This window comes from Bombus flavifrons, chromosome 8 (assembly GCF_040668555.2).
Source record: "Bombus flavifrons isolate JBK064 chromosome 8, iyBomFlav1_principal, whole genome shotgun sequence".
In the NCBI taxonomy this organism is placed as follows: Eukaryota; Metazoa; Arthropoda; class Insecta; order Hymenoptera; family Apidae; genus Bombus; species Bombus flavifrons.
The window spans coordinates 12,496,871-12,518,065 of record NC_138449.1 but is presented as its reverse complement, the minus strand read 5'-3'; the positions used below and the strand labels follow the sequence as shown (position 1 = coordinate 12,518,065).

The 21,195-nt window shown below is 43.8% G+C and overlaps 1 protein-coding gene across 2 annotated transcripts in view; it reads right to left on the bottom strand.

The window, feature by feature from the left end:
- The window catches only part of cmpy (crimpy), a 156,404-nt gene that overhangs the window by 111,341 nt on the left and 23,868 nt on the right, over window positions 1–21,195 (bottom strand). For both annotated transcript variants that reach the window (XM_069118638.1, XM_069118637.1), the window contains exon 5: window positions 19,333–19,377. In XM_069118638.1, coding sequence (XP_068974739.1) covers window positions 19,333–19,377 — 45 coding nt within the window. The remainder of the gene's footprint in view (window positions 1–19,332; window positions 19,378–21,195) is intronic.

Sequence of the window (21,195 nt, the reverse complement as noted above, 5' to 3'; positions counted from 1 at the left end):
TGTTTCACCGATCACCTCCGCCGATGTCCATCGTCGTTCGTTCTCATTGATGTTTCGCAAATATTACGTATTCGTGGCACACGGAAAGCGAAGTTTCTATCAATTTGTCGGTAACATTGGTTTCCGATAAAACTAAATTTAACCGGCTATGGATTAAAATTACACGATAAAACGCGAATACGTGTTTTATCGACTTTTTAATTTGCCTCTCGATTAAACTTTTATTTTCTCCAGCACGCCGATCGTTCGCGCAAATCGCTTCGCCCTTGTTCGCAAAATTTCCTCGCGGTGTTTCGGTCAAAATTTAATCGCTCGACCGGACCACCGACCGAAAGATTTAAAGTAATGGCGGAAAAGAGCTGGCCATTGCTTATAACGAAATATTAAACCGACCGCGATCTACCTTCCACCTCGTCGCTAAATTTATCAACAATTTTCGAAAATGTTATTCCAACGCGTATCCTTCGGGCCGCGAGTTGTGTATTTAGGTATCCAGACGATGCAAGAATGCCAAACAACAAACTACATACCGGTTTTGCGTGCTCGTGTCGTACAGTTGTGAGCGTCGACCGAACGAAAATACGAAGAAACGGACGGAGAAACGATCGCGTTTTCGTCTCGGCGCCGCGTTCGTCAGAGCTTTCTGTTTATGTACCTTCCAACCGTCCCACGCCATACCGCATTTCCTCGCTACGATCCAATAATAGGCGAATACTTCGAGAGAATGACGAACGCCTATTTAACTCTCCGTAAACGCGCCTTTCTCTCGTCTACGCTGACTGGCATAGGCAGTCTACGTTCGCCGCACGATGTACGGAGACTATCCCTAGACAACGTCGTTTGTCCACCAAAAGTGGACAACCATGCGAACGTGCTGGACGTTTACCAGCGATTTGAAATCGGTGCAAGATCGCTTGACTTTTTCCACGCTTTCCGAAACCCGTAATCTCGAGCAGTCGCAAGCTCCTAGCGTCCACATCTGCTCGGCGTTTCCAGCTATGTTTTCCAGCGTAATTGCTGTCGCGATCAATAGACCACACTGTATTAGGTTGTCCGAAAAGTGTCGTTCTTTCATAGACACGTCTTTTACAACAACGCATTTTTATACAAATATGAAAACTAATCTGTCGATTTTTATCTTGATAGGACAACATGGATCGGACGTAATTCGATAAAATAATACAAAACGGAAAATGTGCATCCATTATTTCCTTGTAAAACGAAAGAAACTTTTCGGACGACCTAATACGTTGTGTCGTTTAATTCGCGGAAGAAACAGCGAACTATTAAACTATCGCGGAGATTTTTAGTTAGTTTGGAAGCTTATCGGTAGATCTTTACGCATCTGTAGGAAAATTTGAAAGTACAAAGAAACAATTACGCCAGGTGCAGCCGTCGACGAGTCTTGCTGTTCTCTATCGACGTAATTACCAAGAACCTTTGTATGTAACCGCTTCTCCGTACTTGACACCTGAGGTCCAGGCGAGAGAACCCGAACCCTGTTGCCTGATATCGGCAGCCGTCGAAGGAAAAGTTGCAGTGGACAGAGTATGAAAGAGCCTGTATCGCTGACAACGAACCTCGCGCCTCATTCTTTCCCTTGCGAAATCACTGACGCGTTGCTACTCCCACCGCGTTATCAATTCTTCGCGTTGCTGTTGTATCGTATCAGTATGTGGCGGCAAAGTATATCGCCGAAGCGAAGTGCCTAAGGAGCCATCAATATCCTAACGATCCTTCCGCCGAATGTTCGAGAAGAAGCCTGACAAATCTGATAGACGATTGAGTTTGAACCAGGAAGCGATAAATTCGAGTTGTAACCGCGCAGTGAAATTAACTAGCGAAATCGAGAGCGATACGCGACGCGATCAAAAGAAGATGCTTGTTAATAAATTGACCTAAACACCGAGTGATAATTTAACGCACTACGCCCAACATCACCTCAAGTATACAGGGCGGTTGGTAACTGACGGTACAAGCGGAAAGAGGGTGATTCTACGCGAAAAAAGAAGTCGAAAATATAGAATAAAAATTTGTTCTTTTCTAATTTTTTTTTAATTTTTCCAACGAGACAACGATCTACAGTGAGATCCGTTATAACGTACCGTACGCGTACCGAGCGAAAATTCAAAGTCGATTTTCTCGAAAACAAAGCCTCAAACGAAAAATTTTTATTCTATATTTTCGACTTCTTTTTTCGCGTAGAATCACGCCCTTTCCGTTTGTATCGCCAGTTACCGACCACCCTGTATATCCTGTGGCATATACATTTCTAACAGTTACATCGATTTCGCGTAGTTTTATAAGCTTTCCGATCTAAAGTATCGTTGATAGTTGGTCGTTTTATTCGTATCGTAATCGCATTTCATTTCGCTAGGAAGACAAGCAGAAATTATAGAGTCGGTGGTGGGGGATTTGAATTATGAAGAGAACCGCGGCCGCGAGTCTTGGACGGTACAGCGGCGAGGACGCGCGCTCTCGAAAGCCATTCGTTAGCCAGGAACCCGCGCCTTTGTTAGTTCCCTTTTTGTTAAATTTAGTTTTCGTAATATGTGGCTCAATGCCGAAGACGCGACGCGCGGTATAACGTACCCTTGGCACGAAAACTCGTGCAGCGTGCAAAAAACCTATTGTCATATACGAGCCAAATTTGCACCGACAAAAATACACGAAATCGACGAACAATTCCGTTTTGTACTTTCCAGAACATTCTATCAATTCTCTTAGTATTATACATATCTGACGTAAGAGCGCATGATTTGGAAGTATGTAGGTAGTTACCGCGACAAAGAGAGAGAGAGAGAGAAAGAGAGAGAAAAGTAAATGTCATTGGATCGCTCTGAACATCCGTCCTTGCGTTTCCTGTTTGGTTACGGAGACTTTTCGCGCTATCGCAGGCCGCTACTCTCCTGGATTCGTAGAGCCAGGCAGGATAATCGTCACGCCTATCATAGAGAAGGTGGAATCTCTGCAGACGACCGCCACGTCGGAGATCCACGCGGTACCGTCTTCTCCGATCCGGTGGGAACTGCAACCGATCGACGCACGCCCGAGTCTACGCGTTCTCCAGGATTTTTACGTAAAGAATCCGGTGTTCGACGTGAACCTTACGGCAACGCGAAGTCGTGATACGCGCCTATTAGTAGGCAACTACCGGTCTGACCGAGCTGCAAGATCGGCGTACGCGCGTGTCGACGCGTGCCCGATTTTAGTCGTAGGACGAAAGCGCCTCGTGGTCGAAAAATCGCGAAACCGTAACGTCCGCGAGGAAACCATCGCCGGATAATTGTACGGCCGATACGAAGACGGCACGTGACCTTCTTATTCAGAAAAATGTGAAACTGCGCAACGATCCGCGGTCTAGTTATCGGCGTAGAAACGACGATCTCTTTGCGGACATACGTTGCGATCTCTTTGCATCCAGAAGACGTCTCCGGATTTAGGAATTTCGTAAGGATGTCAGAGAGCGATTTCGAAATGTTCGCGCAGAAAGTTGCTCCAAAAATAGAGAGAAACGCGTGAATCGTTGCCGAACCGTTGGCGTTGTCGAACCGTTGCCAACGAAAAAGAAAATCGAAGCAAAACAAGCCTGTCAGCGAAAAGACGATTAACCGGAGCTGCGTGTTGCCCGTTTGCACGTTCATCCAACGTTTGCTCGCGGACGTCGAAAAGGAAATACTTGTCCACGGACTCGCCTTTTACCTCCGGTTATTTCCAGATTTTTCCTGGTACAACGTACGCGTATCGACTGCGCACGATCGTCTGTCCTGACTCTCTTCGGATTTGAATTTTCTCTCCCGTTGTTCGCGGATGTTCCACGGAACACGAGTCCGCGGACGAGTATCTGTCAGCGTAGATCAGACTCCGATGTTGCAGCTAAACTTCAACGATGTCCACGATGGTAAAATCGCTTGCCTAAATATCGTGGCGATTTATCGAAAAGAACGAACGAAATAGAATAAATATCGTCTAGACTGGTAGTTGGAACTATCTAGAGAAAAGCTTCGTAGATGGACAAATTAAGTCGTGTGCGTCGAAGAGTTGCGCTGGAAATTGCCATTTCCGTGGGAAACGGGAATCTCATACGCGTTCGCCGTGTTCGAAGGACGATTCCTTCTCCCCTGGAAACTGGCGGCAGACGGTCTTCGAGATTCGCTTCTTCTTTCGCATTCCTGCGAGTCACTCATCGATTTCCACGGTACGTGACAAGATCGGTCAACCGTGAGTACTTTCAGGATTCCAACAGATCCAAACTTTTCCTCTTTATCTTTGCTTTCCAGCAACCATGTTCCGCGACTGGATTGTCTCGTTCCCTGGTTGAACGAAGAACTTGATTTCGATCTTCCACCATAACCTACGTATACACCGTTGCGTGAAAGGAATGCCAACTCTTTTTTCGCCCATACGATCCAATTTATATTTTCGAATATTCTCGCTCGGATACACGTAAGAAGCGTAAAAGTCTTACGAACGAACAAACTGGAAAGAGAGAAACGAGATAGTATTTTACGCTCCGTACTCCCAGGCCGCGTGGATAGAGTTCTAGACTCGGCTGGTATTTTGACGAGAGAAGTTGACGAGTGTTTCGATACGTGGGGAAACACAGGGAAAGAGAAAGGCGGACTTGCAGAAACCACGAAATTTGTAGTCAGTCGGAGGTTCCGTAACGGTGGGAGCAACTACGCGAAGGCACGCCAAACACTCGAAAATGGTTTAGCAAGATACGGTAGATAAGTTGGAGGGCGAAGCTCGTCGACACCTTCCGGCCCGATTTTCCCACATCTCGCCGCATTCCCTCTCTCGTTGTTCCGAAACTCGCTAATACCAACCGGTCGGTCGTTACACGCTCCTTTGCATCCGGCTTCGTCTCTCGTTTCATCGTCGATTACGCGCTTCCGCGTAGAAGAGAAGACGGTTAAGTTAGCGGGAAAGTGCGATAAGCAACGATTCGATCGTTTCTCTCGGGAACGAAGAGCGCTCGCGGTTGTTGGCGAGTTTGGTAAACAGCAACCGGCGACGAGGCAAGAATGCGCCGACTAAGGAGAATTTGAAATATTTACGTCCGGCGCGCGCTCCGTGCTTCGAGATAAGAACGTTTGCTCGCGAAACACTTGCACGACATCGGTAAACAAAATGTTGTACTTAAAGGTGAAACGTTGGCGTCGTTCTCGCGGAAGCTGCCCTCCGGCTCGATGCTTGGCTCGCAAACTGCAAACACGTCCCGGCCAAGAATCGATCGGTCGAACCGAACGCCAAATCCTAATCGGCGAATCGAAACGAACGAATCTTAGTCGAGATTTTCGACTCTAGCGAAGAAGAAACGTAACGTTCTTGGGGAAGTTGCAATCGCACGGGCTAAGGCAAACATCGGGAACCCGGTGAATCACGAAACGATGGTAGGTATCGTGATAGGGGAGGATAGCTCGTCGGGATACGGAAAGCGGAGCAGCGAGCCCAGTGTCGGGTCATAGAAGGATCAGGTCGAATGGATGCTCTTAGTGATTACATTTGCAAGTCAAATGAGCTAGTCGACAAGATGCTACGTATACTTATATACATAGAAAGGACAGCTATCAGAAAAGGGTCAAAGGACCAGGACCGAGACCAGCGGCGCGGCACGGCGAAAGCTAAGACGGGATGAAAAAATGAAGGGATATCGGTCGACCGAACTTCCTTCGCCTTGAAAAGCGTCTGAAACGTCCTCGTGAAGAGGCAGAATCGTGGAACACGGTGAATGGAAAGGGGCGCGGGCGGTGAAGGGAAAAGACGGAGGGGGAAGAACCTTCATTTCGCGAAGAGGGCGAAATTGGGTATGGAAAACGAAACGAATCGTCGAAGAGAATGTGTCACGGTTCTCTCGTTCTCCCTTCTTCTACCTCTCACTTTCCCCTCTCCTCTTAGAATTCGTGGAAAAGAAAGAAAAGTCGCGCGGGCTAAGTAACGACGAAGGGGGAGTGCGGATCGCAGAAAAAGTTGGGAAACGATGGAGAACGTGCGAAGAGGGGACGCAGAGAGAGAGAGAGAGAGAGACAGAGAATCGACCGGGAATGCCGGCGAAATGACTTGGTAGGTTTATCCTGGACTAGCTTCATTTTCAGCTCTCGTCTGAATATAAAAGACAATTTAATTATAGAAGGATTTCCAAAGGCGAGTCGGCTTTTCGTTCTTTCACGCTCCTCGTTTCCCCGTGCTTCGTTTTATCCCCTTTATCCGTCGACTCTGGAACCATCTCGTAAAACGGACCGGAGCACAATAAACGGGACTAAAAGTTGAAAGGTAAAAATCTTCAGATTACCGAGCCTAAGCTAATCTCGATAATGTTGTCGTCGTTGTTGACGCGACGCGATCCGCTATCGGAAAGGACGCGGTTCGATTCGATCCAGGAAAACGGTAGATTTTCATAAAAACGCGACTCGTTTCGCCGAGAGCGCTGGATCGGCGATCTATGCGCGTCGATCAAAATGGAAAAAAAGTTCGAGTCGGATACGAAACGGGAACCGTCACAAGGTAACTGCAATTCGGTCGATATAGCACGTACTTCGGCGCTTATGCATTATGCAGCCAAATGAGTCTAAACTATTCCGTCTGACGATTTACTCGCGGAAGAAGCATCGACGACAAAGCTTAACCCGGATGAATCGCGACGTTGGAAAAGTCGAACGTTATCGCATCGGGTGACGTTTAACGCAAAATCGAGTTACACTATTATGTAATTCGCTGAAAAGCGTCGTAAACTGTCCATAAAGTTACTACGCCGCGTAACGTCGATTGTTTCGTTCGTGTTGAATCGAACCGAAGTTAAACACGTCCAGCAGAAAAGCCAGTAAAACGGAATTAAATGCATTCGATATATGTGTGTAATTTGCAAAAGACGATTGTCCGCGCTGAAGCGGCGCCAGAGAGCGTTTCGAAACCGCGTCTCTACGATTCATTCGCGACTCGACCTCTTTTTCTCTCCGAATGGCGCATAACCTCGCGTGTTTTCTTTTCCGGTGAAAACGACGCATAATACTGGAAGGTGGAGTCGATACGAACATCGCGTGGCGTCCGCGCCTCGTTCTCGTTCATCGTCGATTTAATTAACGCAACGCTGAAACGCGCTCGTTTCAAAGCCGCCGGCAAACGAAATTCGAACCATCTACCTGAATTAATAAAATCGCTCCACCTAAAGACGTTGTCGTACAGTTTCTCTATGATCTCCGAAAATTTGAACAGATACCGTAGGAGTTTCAAGATCGCGTTCGCGTTTTAACGTTGTAACGACCAAGTATTTAACTATCGGTACACATCGGTATTAGGTAACTGTACGGTTCTTTCGTTCGTGGCAAATTCGCTCTAAGCTCGTAACTTGCTGCTCTATCGGACTTTGGCGCGAAATCTTTGTACGAATCGAACGTGAAAATATTTCGGCCGATCCATACTCGTCGGTCGAGAGGCGGAAGAGCGCGCGGTCGTGTGCAAACTTAGTCGAACGGCGCGTCAAAGGCGTGTCACGCGTATGCATCGTGCAAGATGCAACAGATACCGAATCAATGAGAAATAATTGGCGTGGCTGCATCGTGATCACGGTTACGTAGATAGCGGCGTAAGAAATTTCGTCTGATTTTCGCGTTATATAATCGTGATAATTAACAAATGGCAGGCATGCGACGATGCGCGCAATTAAAACGCCGTTTACTTGACAAATCGTTCCAAAGAAACGATACGTCGTGCGCGCGTACAGTTTCCTGCCGTTTCCTACCATTTCCTACCGTTTTCTATTGGGTTGGCAACTAAGTGATTGCGGATTTTGTCAATACCATCTAATGACAAAATCCGCAATCACTTAGTTGCCTATCCAATATTTACAGGCTGCGTCTAGCAGAAGGATAAAAGTTAGCAGACGCGTTCTATTTAAATGGGACAGCCAGCAACATCGATTTCGACCTGTTCTCGGCGCAATACCGTCTTTATTAGCGCGAGTTACTCGATACCCGATAAAAAAAATAAATACGCGATATTTTTATGGGAAACGCGTAGACGTCTGTTTCGGTTAAAGCGAATTCCAGCTTTATGAAATAATCATGGGAGGCAAGAGCGTGGGATCACGCCAACGCTCGGCCTCGAGCCAAACGAATTTGCATCGTTATTTCTCTTTCGGTCAATGGCAAAATTAGGCAACGAAAGACCGACGAGAATCGATTTATTCGCTGCTATATCGTCGCTGGTTTATCGGCTCGAGTTCGCGATCTGCCGTTCGAGTGTACGTAGCGGATTTCGCGCGAGATTGTTAAACACGAATTCTAACAACGGGAGAAACCCGTCTAAAGGGTGGGGTAGGAGTTCAATTTGGCTGTGAGAAGCGTACGTTCGAGCGTGGATTAGTTTCCATGGGGAATCACAGCGACATCGAAACAGAGAACGTTATTAGACATCTGTCGTAGACGAAGTGCCGTTTGTGTCCGAAAGAGAGCAGACGGAAGAAAAGAGACCGAGAGAGAAAGAGAGAGAGAGAGAAAGAGATATTAGAGAGATCTCGGATGTAGCTGTAGAATGGTCGTGGTGTCATTTACATATAAATTGCCCACCTAAAATCATACTGGCGTTTAATTTTCCGCTTGCAAGCCGGCTATGCACCGCCATACTCTGTAGCGTCCTACCACTTTGGTGCTTTTAAATTGCCGTAACGTATTATCTCTCTGGTTTGATCGCGCTTAAATCACACTCGCCATCAGCATATTCGTCTGGTCGGTACGCAAGCACGCACAAGTAGTATATACGTAAAGACGAGTTTAAATTTTGATAAGATAAGAAACGTTAATATACGCTGAATTCCCAAGATTAAGTAAGATTAAATCGCAGAGAATAGGGAGAGAACGGGAAGTCGTAATTTCACCGAGCGATCCCCTTACTTTTTTTTGTTATGTTCACCCTTCGAACTCGTTACATCGTCCCCTGTCCGTGGGTTCTATTTACACAAACGACGACTTCGAGCACCCTGGAATCTTCGAGCGCCGCTTATCGTACGTTAAAAGGCGAGTAAAGCCGAATTTACGCCGTTTCACCGTCCATGATTCATCGAGAAACGTGGCATTCGTTCTCGTTCGATCCTTCAAAGGGAACTGTGCGTAGACTCGGCCTTACTCGCTGCTTCGCTAAGCTATCGGCCGTAAGGTCGAGCAGACTGCTCGTTCGAATCTTTATTTGTATGGGAGCGCGAAGTAATAAACGACGTGGCAAAGCGACGTGCAAGTAACGCAAACTCGTGTGGAAGAGGGCTATCGTACCGTCGCGTTCCAAATCTATTTTCATTGCGATACGATCGATACGCCGTGCGACAGCGATTGGGTTTCAGGGGGAAGCGTTGTCGAACGGGAAAGAGTGCGAGCGGGAAATTAATCGATAACGAAGGGAAGCGTTCCGTGAAAGAAAAATGAACTGGAGAAGTAAATAGAAGAAATAAAAAAAAGAAAAAAAAGAGGAAAATTGAGAAAAGGAGAGGAGAAACAGGCGAAAAGTAAGAAAACTGGCGGATCGAAGGGAGCCGCCACGCCGTAAAATTACACGTAACAACGCGGCAGACGACAATGTCTCGACGAATCCTCGCAGACTACGGCGGAATAATCAAGCTTGGCCTTGCGCGTTCGTGGAAATTGCAGAAATGCCTCTAGCTGTGCTTGTATATTTCATATTTTACGATGTGTACGCAAGTCCATCGTGAGAGCAAATAGAGAGGAGGGAAGAGGGCGAGGGGGCTAGACGGTGAAGGAGATGCAAGAGGAAAAGCTGAAACTTCCTGCGGTGCGTTCTACCGGAGGGCAAACCCGGTACGGTGCATTAACCGGGCATTTACGTGTAGGTAAGCCGTGTAGCGTGCAAATGCATGCCGACAGATCGTTGTAGTCACGGTCGTTTTTGCACTTCACGTTACCCATCGTACCTCGGCGCTAATTTTTTCACTGAAATCGGCCGAACCGATGACAGCAAAAAGGTCACGCTGCTAAAGCATTAACGACACGTTTCACCGGTAGATCATCAACGTGACGTTATTTTTAACTTTGTCGTTCGACCGGAAGGTTAATTCCCGTCCTTCCGGATATACGAATACGCATTCCTGATATTCGCGACGAAACGTGTGGCCTCGATTCTATTATCTTTTCGAGTTGTACGTACACGTGAAAACAGTATATATACATATACACACGTATCACGTACACGATATTCGTATAATATAGAAAATTGATATCGCCAAGCGTAAGCTTTATTTTTAATGTGGCTCATTCGGTTTATTGCTTGACCCAATTAATTCCGGCAGTCGGAATTTATCGACAAAACGTCAGTCGCGCAATTTGAAATCTCATTTCAGATTTATAACGTTACCGAACCAACATTTACAACTAAATATCCGAGAATCCAGAGACATAATGCTACGAACGAGGCTGCAATCGTTCGATCACCGTTGCTGAACAAATCGTTCGACCGTCGGTGAGAGACGCGAGGTAAAAGCGGTGCAACCGGCTGCTATTCACGCCAACCCGTATCGCGATATCTTTGAAGCCGCCGTTACTCTCCTCGTCGCGATAATGACGATAGCATCGTGATAATTTTGTCGCGAGACATCGCTAACGATGCCGTCTCTCTCTGCCTTGCGGAAGAGAACCCGACGAAAAGAGATCGATAACGGTAAAACGCAAAGATAATAAAGAAACGGTACGAAACGAAAAGAAAAGGATGGGAATGAAATTTATCGAGATTCTCGGCTTGTGGCGAGCGTTGTCAAAATTGAATTTTCCTACGTTAGAGAGAGGAGAAGGAAAAGAAGAAACAGAGAATCGGAAGAGAGAAAAGGACGATAGGAAGGCCACGGATACAGCGGCTGTTCCATCGTTATTTATGTCCTCGACGTACAACGCGGCACAGGCGTTCTCGATATACAATAGAAATTTGTTCGGGCAGACGTGTCGAGCAACCGGAATAAGATAGAAAAAAGAAAAAGGGAAGCAAAAATAAAGAAGGCGGGGATAGAGAAGGTTCGAACACCGCACCGCGGCGAAACGTTTTCGGATTCGACGGAGTATTCCAGGAGCGCGAAAAGTGATTTGGAGGAGGTGTTCCTGCGGAACGAGTCAAAGGGAAGAAAAGCTAGGAGAAGGAAACACCGGGGTTAGATTGATTGCCCCTTTCACCCTCGCCTGCTTCAAGGCCGGACTATAGATACATTCACCGAGCAGACAGTGCGCCATTTCTGACCCGATATCGGATCCCATGTTCGCTACCGATTTCGACTTGCGTTTTCCGCGACTCCGATATTATTCTTCCTTCGTCTGTCAGTCGGACACGAGAAATGGAAGAACAACGCGTTCGATTCCTATATTCCTCTTCCCTTGCATCTCTTTTGTATTCGTAGAATTACGATCGAGTCTACCCTTAATGCCGATCGACGTAATTACCTCTCGAAGTAAACTACAAATGCGCAGGCTAATTCGATGCGTTCGTCTCGATAGTCGATGAACCGATTAACTGAATTATCGGCAGCCCATTAACCGAGAACCGTCCGACTTTCCCTAATGCACTTACATTGAAAACGTGCTTTACATTCGAAACCTGTGTGAATTCCTTTCGCGCGATTCCCATAAATTTATTCGGCTACGCCTCCACCATCCCACGCCACGGTGAAGATTACCATCGGGAATGGAATTACGTGCAGCTACCGAAAGAGCTTTTCACCAACGGATGCAAATATGAATAAGAGCGCGACGTCTGAGTCTTTTTCGACTTTTTCCTCGGCTGTTCCGGCTCGTGCAACCGTGGACGATGCGCCGACAACGGTAACACGTGGTAGTTTATAACTAAAAATTATCGCCATATACTTACACGGTAAGCTACTTATGTGTCTACCTGGATGGCCGTACTCCACGAGAAGTTCCTTGTATTCGGAAATTTGACGACCCGCGTCGTTTCGTTTCTCCTTCTTAGGTTATTTCGCGTGGAAATAAGATGGGAAATCGAACGTTGGAAATGCGGCATGCGACTTACGACCAGCTTTGTCCCTTCTCGAGTACCGCTATCTGTCGGTTTTCAGTCCTTTTTCGATCCCATTGAAAGGAGGAGGATGGTCGGCAAACGTCAAATTTATAACCCTTCAAAAACCTAAAATTCTGATAAGACATCGTTCTATAGATCCTAAGGTACCGTGCAAGTGCCATAACTTATGGCAAATGTGATGGGAAAGTTGTAAACAACGTAGACGAGATTCACGGTACCCCGAAAAACGAATTGATACTCTCCGACTTCGAACGATCGTAACTTCGAAATGAATACGCGAAATTGCAAATATTCGAAGGCTATTTTTTAAAGGAAAGTCGATATTTTTGTAGCGTGTTAAAACATACTGTCCGAACTGTTTATCAGTAAAAATGAAACTCCACGAATTAAGGTAAAATATCGCCATACGAGTATTCGTTTATTATTAGGTATACTATAAGTTACTTCTAAATACGACGATACAATATGAATATATATTATATATATATTGTTACGATAATTCTTCGTATTCGATACATTCCACTTCGTTTCAGAAGTAACAATATATATTTATGCATGTTGCAACAATAATTCTTCCTACCATACATTTCATATATAAATTCGATACATTTTATATATATATTGTTACGATAATTCTTCGTATTCGATACATTCCATTTCCTTTCAGAAGTATATAGTATACGATATAGTATATTCCGTCCTTCTTTTCTTCGGAAAATAGTTTTTCGATAAAATCTATTTGCGACCTTGACGTGTCGTACAATAGCACAATTTCCTTCAATTTCTTTCCTGCCCTTATCGCCTACAAGTTGTTGCAACAATGGCAAACCAGGAATTAATAAACAGTCGAAGAATCCTCACGCTCTTCTGGACTTCTGCGTCTCCTTGGCGTTATCCTGCCTGGATCGTGTCTGGATTATCTGGTCACTCGCTACTAAGAAATTTTGTAATCTCTTCGACAGAGAGTTCAACATCGTGTTTCTCGAGAACTCTCGACTACAAAACTCACTGTCCTCTTGCAAATCATCGTCACGATTACGTCGCAATTATGAATACTTTTAACATAAAAGCTTTCCAGCAGCTTACAACTATTAGCGAACTTTTCCTACTTCGCAATACTATAAATAATAAAATCAATAGCCCTCGTTTGTTAGGCTTGATCAACTTTAACTTGCCCTCCCGCTCTATCGGACACGTGTCCTTATTTCATGTACCGGCTTCTAAATCCAGATTCGATCGCACCGATACGATTGTTAGAATATGCAGTACCGCGAATGAGTACGCGGATCGAGTAGACGACTTATTCGTCGATTTCCTATCGCTACAATAGAACGTAAGAAGATCTCATCGAACGCGTTTTAAACTTACGTATACGTTGCTGAATTATTAATCACGCGTATATGAGTACAGTTGTCTAAATTTTGCATAACAATACTCGGTATTATTCACGTCTCAACGCCGATGTATTTCGTATCGTGCATTATTTTACGCGCAAGGGCCCAGGTTCGTAAATAGAATTAAATTTAAATCATCGTTAACGTACGATGAATTATTAGAATTTCAGGTGCCCGAAGGCTTGTAAATTCGCTACTTTCTCGTCGTCCTTCGTCGCTTCTACGCGTAGATATTTTAATCTATCTGCTTCGCGCTTCTGTTTCGATAACGAAAGTTGTAACAGAACGTTCCCTTGCAGGAAATTCGCGTTTTAATTGCGTTCGCCCGATCGTCCTATCTGTTTAAGAGCGCGCGTTCAAACCATTGTTGCTATGCTAGTAATGTTTAACGCAAAGTTTGTACATCCCATTTCCGTAATAGCCGGCTGGCCGTAAAATTAGCGATCGATATTGGTCAGGTACAAACGTAATGGAACCGATATAAACTTGCATATAAACTCTTTACGAATCATCGAATCTATTCGTAACAGGATAATTAGATGAACGAAGTAACTGGCGTGAGGCGTTTGAACAGGAATTTTGGAACGCGACAGTACGTGTTCTCGTTGAGCGGCAAGCAATGATTCGTTAGCTTTCAATGGGAGTCATTTCGTGAGTGTCGGACGCTCTTGTTTCAGAGAGGATTAACGCGGTGCCGCGCTGAACCGAAACGCTTTGAAATTCCACTGTTAAGCCAAGCTACGCTGTTTTCTCCTTTTCGCCGTTACGTGTAACTTCATCTGGGACTATTTTAAAGGGAAAGATGGTGTTCTCCCGACCGAGAAAGTAACTTTTTTTTAACGAACAGTTTCATTGGATTCTTCCGGCCGAGAGTTTTCACTCACCTTGTCACACTTGAGATTTCCTTCCTTCGGACACCCGCTACCTTTATGAAGCACTTGGATTTCCCACGGGAACCGATATACCGACTACATCGTTACTCGCGCTTTTCGAATTACCTACTTTCCGGTATACATGGGAAACTTTCGTACGTCGTTAAATCGGCGACAACTTATTTATTAAAAATACGATACGGCGGAGAAAAACAACGGAGGAAAGAAGGAAAATTAATTTCTGCGAGAAGCAGCTTTTGACGGAAAGAGAGAGAGAGAGAGAGAGAGAGAAAAGAAAAAGAAAGAAAAGAAACGGTAGATTCAGTGGCTAACGGCGCTAATTGAACTTCTCGTGTTACGGTGAAGTTTCAGTGGCGCGCCGGTTAGAACAGAAGACAAATTTTTAATAAAATTAACAGTTGTAAAGAAAGTATTTCGTTAGGAGGAGATGAATTAATCCGTGCCCTGTGACATTCTCGAGACTTGCGCGACGAGTAGCGGAAACTTTCGAAATTCGCTTAAGCCTGGAACGATTTTTTAATAGAAAGCTTCGTTTCATTTAGCCCGGTACGGATACAAACTTTATTTTTCATCGATATTTCTTCCTTCTTTTCTCTCTTTCTTCGTCTCTTTCTGCTCCATTCTTCGTCCTTTCACCTTTCTACTCTTTCCTTCTTCCCCTCTTTTTTATTGCCTTCGTTAACAATTTTCCTTCGTCAATTCCTTTTTCCTCCTCATTCTATCCGGTTTCTTCTTTCCCTTTTTGTTTAATCGAGAACGCGATAGAACTTTCATCACAAGTACGCCAGCAGAGGTAACGATATTCACTGGTGCGATTTCTATTTCGCTGCGTCGAAGTGGAACCGTCTTTTCTTCCCCCTTTGTGTCCCTTCTTCGGAGTCTCTGATAAAAGGGGTCGTCGCCGTGCAACCCGGGACAATCTATTCGTTTTATCGGTGCAAATATGCTGGAGGTCCGCAAGCGGAGCTAACAGTTGCCGCGTACTCTCCTCCCTCGAGGATTACTAGCTCCGGCAGCAACAGGAAAAACGCCAATCCGACTATATGAGTATACATTCTGCAAGCGCTCATCGGCAAATGTACTACCAGCTCTTTTTTAATACGCCCAAGTATTTCTTCGTGCTACGATGAAACGCTCTCCGGACGAGTCTCTTGAAATTCGAAATGCTACACGAATCCGGATCTACGGTCTACGTGTAACGATCTTTTAACGACACAGCTCTCGTTACCTTTCCCATTGTTCGCCAATGACTCGAGAAATTAGCGGAATATTTTTTCTTCGGACGTTTTTCGAAGAATCGGTTTCGAAGAGTCCAGGCCCATTGCAAAGAAAAGAAATAAATATGAATGCGATCTGAAGTGATTTGTTTCAGAGTCCTGTTGAAACGTGGCAACAGGACGAAGTGCCAAAACTACTATCGGCTGCAGAAATCCGAAACATTCCGGAAGTTGGTAAAAACGCCAAGACATTTCACATATTTGTCGAGAACTCGAAACTGGAAAAGGACGCCGATCTCGGATAGATACGACACCTCAACCGTGTTTAGTCTGGCGATACTAACGAGTTGCAAAGATTCTACGATGCAACGAAGAACGTTGACTCGATGGAAAGGAAACAAAAAATGTGAGAGAGATCCGTGGCTTCTCGCTGCAAACGAGGAACTCTCCCTCTGTGTGTGTGTGTGTGTGTGTGTGTCTCTACTCCGCGTGCAAATTGGAGCATCGAGTCCAAAATTGGATCGAATCGCATTTGTTCCCCTTACCTAGGTGAATCGAATACCTAAGTGATTCGAACAGAGAGAAAAGACGGAAATCTTGGATCATTAGTTCGCTACTTATGTTATAGATGACTGAATGATCGCTGTAATTTATCCTTGTTATTATTACTATTAGACGAACTGAGCCTGATAATAAATACAAAGGAATACAACAGCGAATACAATGGAGGAAGAAAGAAAAAATAGAAAAGATAAAACAAGAGAAAGAAAATACTCTTCAAACACAGAGTACAGAGTGATTGTTACAATATAGAATTAAGTCGTAATGAAATGACTGTTTTATCTTTTAATCTTATTACTGCAATTTACTGCAATTACAAACCAGATAACCGATGTGTAGCGTAATTGCGGTTTAACTAACGAAGCATAGACATGTTCGTACGTTTGATAATTCCCGAGACGTACTCTTAACGAACCAAAGAGCAGGATTTGTTGACCATACTTGCAGCAATTTTTTATATTATCGTATATTAAATCATTGGAAAATTCGCTAGTTATATCCGCGATTGGTGACTTGACGCTCAGTTTGTTAACGTTTTTCAGGAGATACCACGAAAAGGATCGGATTTTACTTCAGCTGAAAATTATATCTCTGTATATAATTTCTGCTTAAAACGCAGCGTGTAGACTTTTTGGCAAGACTTGGATATCTGCCGCGGAATTCTATGTAGATGGGACTCGACTCACCTACCTAAAGTAAACTTGGCGGACTTGATTTCTTCGTAAGTAGGGAAAGCAACTGGGACTCGACTCACATAGAGAAGATAAGCATACGATCTCGGCGCTCAATCTACCCCGTCGTCCTTTCGAGGGAAGCCAAGGGAAATGTAATACGTTTGTAATTTCTGAAAGAGAAGCCAGCCCTGAATTTTCGTCGAGCTAGAAGTCACTTGAAATAACATACGCTTGAAACGCGTCGCTCGTTTTTCTGCAATCGCCGTTTAACCTTACCATCATGACACAGATCGGTGCACGGTTATGATTAACGACAGCGATACAATTTCTCGATTAAACTCCTAATCGAGAGCGGGTTTAATTCTCCTGATATTTAAACCAGCGATTCTCCAGCTGTCTGATAATTATATCGAGGGAAGAAACTAAGACGAGACGATCCTCAACTCGGTTACTGCAGTTGGAGAATCGACGAATTAATTTTAGCAAATTGAATCGATATCTTGGATGCACGGGAATTCTTATTACACTCGATCGAATAACTTTCTCGAGGCTGGCGATCCTTGAAAACACGTTGCCAACGTAAAATCGCGGTTCTCGATATTCCCCGTTTGACGGAACGTGAAAGAATATCCATTATATTAATCGCGTCCTGAGAAACCATACGCGAGAAGAAAGATTCTGGAATTTGGTATCCGACGTTTGACAAAGACACCTGGCATTTAAACCGAGGGAAACGATTTAATTACAGGCTTCCGTTTTTATGTTGACTTTGAGCCGCGAAATTATTTAAAATAGGGCAGTTTATTAAATCGTTTCGGAAACTTTCCACGTTATGCGGCTCAAGAGGATTTAAACAAACAAATAAAAAATGGAAAAAAGGAGAGGAAAAAAACTGAATTAAAAGGAAAGGAACGCAGCATCTCTAGCTAGCTCTTCCACGAGTGTTGCGAAATTTACGGAACCTCTTTTATCATTTGGCCTGTTTCTCAGCAAAGTTTCGTCCTTTTCCCTTCCTCTCATTGATTGTAATGTAGCACGTGAAAGAGGCGAACGTCTCGCCTAAAAAGGGAAGTTCTTATCGCGGCATTGTTGCTCTTTCGTTCTTGTTTCGTAAAAGACCAAACGTCCGCCTACCAAATTGAATTAGTTCTTTGCGTCTCGTGGATCTGACTGGTATGCCGCCAGGTCTGGTTGGTCCTGGCCATCGTTTCTCGCCGTCTCCTTCGGTAATACAATTCCTTGCTTATGCTCCACGTGACCATCTATCTTGACACCCTATTCTATTCTCTTGCTTGCTGCTTCGCTCTCGTTTAACTAAATAAAAACCGCCCAGACTAGATTTCTTCCCTCGTATCTCTATACGGCATAAAATCTACCTGAATGTTCACGGTAATCAGGCTGCTGATCAAAGCTACTTTATTCTCCTCGATTTTACCAACCGTGAACAGGCGAGAAACGTTTGAACGTTTCTTCTTCCTCTGTCATTTCGTTTCTATCCGTTTCCACCTTGAAACGGATATATCTTCAAAAATTTCAAACGCTAATAATACTCGACGCTATGAGACACGCGCTGCCTAACGCTGTTGCTATTGTACCATTGACAACGAAACTAATTCCAAGTGTCTCGTTACGCTGTGTGCTAATTGCGAATACAACACCGGTCGCTTCTAATTAGTCGATCTTCCTAAGAAACACCACTGACGGCACATCGCGGAAACACATGAACAGAACACGCTAACAGAAAACATCTCGCACGGAGACTCTTCTACCGTGGCTGTAGTAGCACACGTAGTAACTGGCAACACGAAACTCGTTAAAAACTCTGTCTGACAACAAGCTTTTTCACCATTTCCACTATTAGCCTTTGTGAACACGCGGATACACGCGTAAAGCAATCGTCGCATCGATCAAATATGGTAAACCTCTGGCTGTTTCATTTTATAGGAATAAATCGTTTCAGAAAATACGTGTACCCTTGTTTATAACGTTATATTCCCTTTTTAGTTGCGAAGAATATTATAAAATATTGAGAGATATACAACGATCGTTCGGCTATATTAATATCCTTATCTTTTGTACGAATTCAGTATTAACCGTGCAACAAATTGAATTAAATTAATAACCGTCGCTGGGATACGTAAAAATAACACTAGATGAATTTCCGCGTCTCGGCATAAAGAGAAACGAGATTTTCACGTATTCCGGCCAATTTATCGTTATAGAGATTATCGTTTAAAGGAATATCGATAGCGTAAAAAAAAAAAAAAAAAAGAGAAAAAGAGAGAAAGGAAAACGTAAAATAATATAGATATTATTGAAAGCATTATAAGGAATTTATATCTTTGCCAGGAAAATGTACTATTCGAACGATTCATCGTGGAGACGATGTAGAGGTAAAAGTCGGAATAAACTGAAAGCTACGAGCGCGACGCGGCGTATAGTTCGTTAACACAAGCGTACTCGTGTAATTTCACTTTAATCCCTCAAACTCTCAATCGCCGATGAATACTAAATACACTCAATTAAAACTCCTCCCGGGAACTTTCGAAATTGACTAAAAGTGACTCACCTTCAACGTCGTCGCTTGGCGTGTTTCCGGAATTAAAGAGGTCATCTGAAACAGAAGTTCATCAACATCAGCCCAGAAAGCGGTTACACGTATCTACGTGTGCTTACACACAGTCGCGCGGCTCATGCCCGACACAGATCAATTCAATCGCTATTTTCTCCGCCTCGTAATCTGTTTTATTAAATTACGTAACGGAGCGACACGCAAATAAATAAGAAGATTAAACTACCGAACGATACTTTTTCACCAATTAATCTTTCGAATAATCGAATTATTTGTCCATTTCAACAGATAAACCAAATCGAAGGATCTTCCTCGTTTACATCGCTATATTAGAAACATCGTGTCCCCTTTTTCTTTGCAAAATGAAAGAAAACACTGAAAGCAATAATAACTTTTTGCTAACGTTGAAACCTATTACACACCGAATATTCATGTTCGTACGACGTATCAATGGTAGTGTTACGATGATACTAACGTACACGGCTACATTATCTGTTTACTTGTACTTGAGCAACTCGATATTTCACCTATGAGCGGACATTTATTATGTAAATACTCGAACGGATTAGCGAAAGACTAATATGGCAAGTTCCCGCACATCGACACGGATCCTGAACAAACGTAAAGTTATCCGGAAGTATCGACCACGAAATCCTCTGGTTAATCTTCCACGGACAAGCATCGTGGTATTTGCTATTAATATTTGTAGACACGTAACAGCACTTTACTCTCATCGATCATCCGTTCGGTGTGTTGGAAAATTTGGATATTTTCAACATTTACCCCGTGCAGTTTGAAATGTTGCTATCTATCGAAAGGTAACGACGATCGAACGATGCCGATCGACGATTCTATAGAGTTTCGTTAGTTTTTAACACGCGCGACCTATTGTATTTTATAACAACGCGCGTTTCACAGAATAGTAGATACGCGCATCGGTTCTATCCTTGTTAGCTTTCACAACATCGATGGCTGACTTTTCACCAAACAGATTCATCCTTGCTTCGATGATATTCTATTCCAAGATATCCTTTGTACACAGTTTGAAGTTGTGGCAAACTCGTAGCTGACCACGTCTTCGAAAGGGATTAAATTGAATTTCGCGATCAATAACCCGTTCGTGTAATGACCCAATTATGAAGTTATTGCTCGTCCAAGTGCACGAAAGAAAGTACCTCTTTCATAAATTTTTCCATAATCTTACATTCCATTCGCGCTAATCTTTTTCTTACGATCGACAGAAAACACGGCTATCATCTACGAACGTAAATGATTTGGAAAAGAAAAGGAAGAAAGTATTATTAACCTGGCGCGATAACGCGACTAACTTATTCAAGTAACGGCAAATATTTCAGCTGCGAGAGCGTACAAAGCTGTAAACGAAACTCTACCAAACAATCGTTGAGGCGATCCATCTATCGGTTAGTTTCACAGTTGATTTCCACAGAGAAACGTAGTAGCAACTGAATTCTAACATACGGTAGGAAATGAAACCAAAGCAATACACTAATATAAACTGAAACTAAGCTTGTTATAACGTTGATTTAAAGGCTGTCACACGGTTAACGATACAGCACGTGCAGCACGGTGTACGGTTGCTCATTGAGAACTTCTCAACGTCGATGTATTCTATATTTTTTAAATTTAGAGTTACGTACCATATATCTTACTGTCTTTTCTTTACTCTAACAGAAAATCTAATTACGTTGTGTTACGAACAAAGAAGATTTAATAACGTAGATTATTCCAACTACAATGTTATCTTAGAGATAAAGATAATTGCAACGTCGTTCTTTCGTAATATTTCCTTTTCTCCGAAATATGCTTACCAAAATAGAACATAAATACAAATTAATAGCG